Raw genomic sequence first — 5285 nt, 5'->3', positions numbered from 1 at the left:
ATCTCATCTAGGTGGCTCTTCTTCAGGTTCCCAGCGCCTTTATGCACTCTCACTGCAACCATCCAACCCACTCAAGTCAAATGGCTCTCAAGATTGTATCTAAAACTTTATATACTAAAGTGTAAATGAATGAAAATATTTCATGCATTCCCCTTTTCTCCCTCCATTTAAATATTTAAAATTTAAAGCCTCAGCCACAGAGTTGAAGCTCCTAAAGTAACACCTCAGGCATTTACAAGGAATGAGGGAGGTAATTTGGAAGGAAAATCACAGGGCCTTGACTGGAACTTTGAAATCCCCTTACACGATTGATTGGTATTGTGTTCTGTAAAGATTCTGAGATTTTGAAAAGTTTCCTCATTTCCTTCCTCATTTGTAAAATGGAGATAAGGATGTATGGAGATAATATATGTAAAGAGTTTTGTGAACATTCTGAAAATATTAGTGATTGTTACCACTCTCCCTTTTCAGAGGGCCTTTTTGAGCATGACTACTGTGCCACCTGCTGGGCATGGCTTGACTTACACTGCTATTTTTCTTCCAAGGTTCACCTGACAACTACCTTGTGTTTTCTCCTGTACTTGAACATCCTTTGGAAATAAAATTCCCCTGATTGGTTTATTCACTGGCTTTATAATATATGCTTTAAAATTAATAAATTTGACAATTATCTATTCAACATTTACCAAGTGGAAATTACCAGGGAGGTAAAGATGGAAGTCTTAATGTCTCAATACCTGCCCTAGAGGGATGAGGAATACGCTGGTGTGTCAGGGAAGACTTCTCAGAGTAGGTGGCTCCTTACCTGGGTCCTGTGAAAGGAGTGTAATTTTGAGAGGAAAAGTGAGGGCACTTCCGGTGGAGGGAACAATGTGAGCAAAGGCACAGAGATGTAAAATTGCCCTTGGGAAGGGTAAATTGCTTTGTGTCATCAGATCATTGGATCCAAAGAAGGAAAAAGGTGATGACAGTGATTATTATCCGGTTTTCACAGTCTTTACAGTGTACAAAGTCCTTTTAAATATATTCCTTCAAGAGAGGCTTTATAGCAAGTGGTTGACAGCATGGACTATGAAGTCAGCTAGACCTGGGGAAAGGCCTGGGTTAAAGTCTGTGTTATACATGGTAATTATTTAACCATTTATTTAACCTCTTTATGTTTCAGTTTTCTCATCTTTAAAGCACCTACTTCACTGAGCTCTTGTCAGGATTAAAGGAGAGGAGATAATGTTCATCCAGTTCTCATACACTAGCTAGCAGTTAACTGCAATAATTCATAGCTATCATAAGCTACTATTATTTAATCTGTTAGATAGATATTACTATCCCAGTATTACAGAGGAGAAAACAGGTTAAGTATATAAAGTGGGATACCAGATCCTGTCCTTTTTTTACTACACCAGAGACTCTAAGCTGCAAAAGCAGGTTGGGACTAGCGTGCTAGTGCCCTCAATGACATTATAAAGTTTGGGCTCTATACTGCATAGGTTAAGGGGAGCCGCTGAAGATATTTAAACAGGAGAAAGTTTTGAATTAGATTTCTATTTTAGAGAAAATCTAGAACATTCTGAGTGGATTCAATATACAGTGACTATAATTACACTGCTAAAAAATGTATTGAGCACTTAATATGTGCTAGGCACGTGAAAGGAAGAAAATGCTTTGCATTGTATTTTGTTTGTTAGAAAATAAACTGTTAGCATCATCTCATTTTAAAAAATTCTACCATGGTAGGAAGAGATTAAGGATTGCTCTCTTAATATTATATTTTAATGTGATTTTTTTAAATAAGAAAAAGAGTTTATATGTTTTTTTCACAGGTACTTTACAGGTATCTCCAATCCTCACAGCAGGCAGTAGGCATTACACATGGAGAACTGAGGATCTTAGGGTGGAGGGGTAACCTGCCCATAAAACTGGTAATATAACAAGGCCAAGATCAAACCTTGTTTACTCCAAACTTTGGGTTCTTTCATCAACACCTTACTTCTTCCCAGAGGGTGGAGGAGATATTTTAGGCAGGAAGGAGCCTCCCTCCAATTATACAGGGCCGATTATGACTGTAAGGACAAAAGGTGGGGCCTGGGGCTCCTCCCCTGAATGCCGAGAAGGAAATGAGTCTGAATACTATTTTGAATCCTGGGAGCTTCCAGATATCAGCTGAGATTGAGAGGAAGAAGAAATAGAACTAGGAGGAGAAGGGAGAGGAAGAGAGGAAAGGCCCAGAGGTTGATAACATCCCACCCCACCCCACCCCACCCCACCCCCTCCCGTAAGCCTCTCCTCACCAGGCAGCTACTGAACTGTGGTGAGATTACTCTATGACAGGGATCAGGGAGTCTTAAAGGACCCCTCAGAGATTATGTCCAGTCTCCTCATCGTACAGATAATGACACAGGCCCAGAGAGGAGCAGTGATTTGCCTAAGGGTCATAAAGCAGTAAGAGGCAGAATTTAGGAATCATTTTTGTTAGAGCTTGCTTCTCTGTATTTCATGCCAAGGGAAAAAAATGACTGATAGAAGATCCTTTCCCAAAGCATGCCTTTGAGGGAAAAGAGAGCACTCTGAGTAGGAAGTGGATAGAGAAGGAAGAATAAGGAGTCTAGAATCCTGGGGACAACTCCGGCCCATTCCCCAACTTTCTCGGAAGCAGGCCATATTTGAGGATTTAAGAGGTTGCTATATGGGCCCCAGCTCAATCAAAATGGCAGAGATGCTTCAGGACTCCATGCCCCCAAAGAAGCTTTGAACAACCAGCAAGAACTGGCAGAAGCATCTTTCTCAAAACTCCAGAAAACAGTTAAAGGACTACAGTACAGGGTGAGTGTCCAATCAAGAGAAAGGCCTGGAAGCAATCCCGGCGTGCGCCGCGGCGCGCAGAGCCGGCGACCCGGAAGGTTCGGCGTGGGCCGCGGGAGCAGGGGCGGCAGGGCCTTGTGAGGCTGTTAGTCCTGTGGCGTGCGGAGGCCACGAGGCGGGGACGACATGGAAGTGTGTTCCAGTTACTAACTGATCTTAAAGAGCAGCGTAAAGAAAGTGGAAAGAATAAGCACAGTTCTGGGCAACAGAACTTGAATACTATCACCTATGAAACATTAAAATACATATCAAAAACACCATGCAGGCACCAGAGTCCTGAGATTGTCAGAGAATTTCTCACAGCAATGAAAAGCCACAAGTTGACCAAAGCTGAAAAGCTTCAGCTGCTGAATCACAGGCCTATGACTGCTGTTGAGATCCAGCTGATGGTAGAAGAGAGTGAGGAGCGGCTCACGGAGGAGCAGATCGAGGCTCTCCTCCACACAGTCACAAGCATTCTGCCTGCGGGGCCAGAGGCTGAACAGAAGAAAACTACCGACGACGTGGCAATGGATGAAGAGGACCCAGCATAGAAGCGCAGCTGACCAGGTGTCTCACAGAGCTGAAAGGCACAGCAGCCATTTCCAGGACCTTCAGAGAATTGTTTATTTGGATTTACCCTCTATTCCAACAGGCCTGATTTCATGGTTAGTTGGGTAAATCACAAAAAAAAGCTTTTCTCAGAAATAAGCTTAAAAGGAAGACTTGTGTCTCCAGGAGGAGAAATGATAAAGACAGGCTAAGCCAGGGCAGAGAGCTAAAGAGGGGAGGGCAAAGTCAAGGATGATAATGACTAGAGCTTTCTGTGGTAAAAATATTTTCCCTGTGGCCTTTGCCTGAGCTGTGGGGAGGTCTGTGTCCACAGCTGGTAAAATGCTCCTATTTCCTTTCCTGTTGTCTTAATTAGTTTCATCTGCTTTCTGTAGCAGCTTCCTAAGCAGGGGCTTAGAGCGTTGTTGGGAGCAGAGCTGGATTGTGAGAATCTGATTAGATGGCTAAGATCTCCCAGAGCAGCAAATAGCTGCTCTGGGTTAAAATGAGCCGTTGTACTTGGCTCAACTCATAGGAATTTCGTCCTAGAGAGCAGTGCAGATAAGAATAGAACGAGCCTGGCCAGCCCTTCACGTCTGAAGGCTCCTTTCCTCTGCTGGCACAGTCCTTGTTTACTGGCCCACTACTTAGTCTTAGGTGTTAGGGCCCCAACTCATTATGGTTGAAAAGAAACACTTCAGATTGAAAGACAGTGTCAACATATTTACTTGGTGCAATGATGGATGCCTTCTGACAACCCTTAATTTGTTGTCCTGAAGTAGGAGCTCTGAGCAGGGACCTGTTGCCGCCAGGTGAAATTCATTTTTACACAGAGCAGATCATTTGGACATTAAACAGAGGGTGAAATTATGTAACCCTTTTCATGGGCAGAATATGTTAGAACTGAGTTTGAGTAATAATTTGAATTTGCTGGCTATTGCAAGGTTGCTTCAGTCTTTAAATTTAAAATTTTATGATAATTAACAGGTTAATATTCAGACTTTGGAAAGTTTGGTAGCTCGAGGCATTTGGTTGCCTTAGGTCCTGGAAATACTTTTAAAAAATCTGATTTCCCATGTTCATTCTTTTCCTTTTTGGGGGAAGAAAATGGACATAGACATCAGTTTTCCAAATTAGTAGTCATTTTGTTGTAAGGTTATACATTTTCAGTGCTAACCTCATCATCTAAGAATGGACCGAAATTTGCTCACAGGAAACATGGAAATTAATGGGGGGGGTGTTACTTTTAACTCTCAAAGATTGAAATTTGACTTAGTGATTTATCTGTCAAGGCATACATGTGCCTTTGTCAGTGTTGTCTCATTTTAACCTAAGGTGTGTTAGGTGCTTTCTCTGAATGTATTTAGGACTTAATCTAGTTAATAGTAGTTTCCAGCTTGAGAAGTTAAGTCTTTGAAGAGTTTATTTTGCCATGAATAGAGAGAAATAAAGTGAAATTTAATTACAGGCTGAAATGTATGATCTTTTAAAAAGGTTGAATCTGTTTAGATCTAAATTCTGTATTGGATTTCAAGAAAATTTTAAGTTTCTGTATTTGAGACCTGAATTTAGCCTCAGTTTCTGGTTGAGTTAGGCAGGCTCTAGGAGACTTAACCATTGTAAGAAAGGTATATTCTGTGTAATAGTGTGTCCTGTTAATAATAAGCATTTCATAAATAAACACTCAGAATTTACCAAAAAAAAAAAAAGAGAAAGGCCTGGAAAGTGGTGGGTGCCCCCTCCTCCACTCTCATCAGCTCCATGCTGAGCCAGCCTGTACTCCCAGTGTGGATACCTGGTCCTAGTTCTGGAGGGAGCAGAGTAACCCTTGTGCACCTAGTGGGTACACGTATGTTTGGCCCAATCTGTCTGGTGGTGGCCTGAGGGACTTGCTG

At 42.0% G+C, this 5285-nt stretch overlaps 1 protein-coding gene across 1 annotated transcript; it reads left to right on the top strand.

Annotated features, from left to right (window-relative positions):
• The first annotated feature begins 2056 nt into the window (after positions 1-2056).
• LOC119514052 (DNA-directed RNA polymerase III subunit RPC9-like) lies at positions 2057-5081 on the top strand. Its single transcript, XM_037809600.1, has 2 exons — positions 2057-2062; positions 2838-5081. Exons 1-2 carry the CDS (start codon positions 2057-2059, stop codon positions 3390-3392), a joined length of 561 nt encoding a protein of 186 aa, XP_037665528.1. The 3' UTR covers positions 3393-5081.
• The last annotated feature ends 204 nt before the right edge of the window (positions 5082-5285 follow it).

The sequence above is a fragment of the Choloepus didactylus genome, chromosome 2, assembly GCF_015220235.1.
Source record: "Choloepus didactylus isolate mChoDid1 chromosome 2, mChoDid1.pri, whole genome shotgun sequence".
NCBI lineage: Eukaryota > Metazoa > Chordata > Mammalia > Pilosa > Megalonychidae > Choloepus > Choloepus didactylus.
This window is presented reverse-complemented; position numbering and strand designations above follow the sequence as displayed.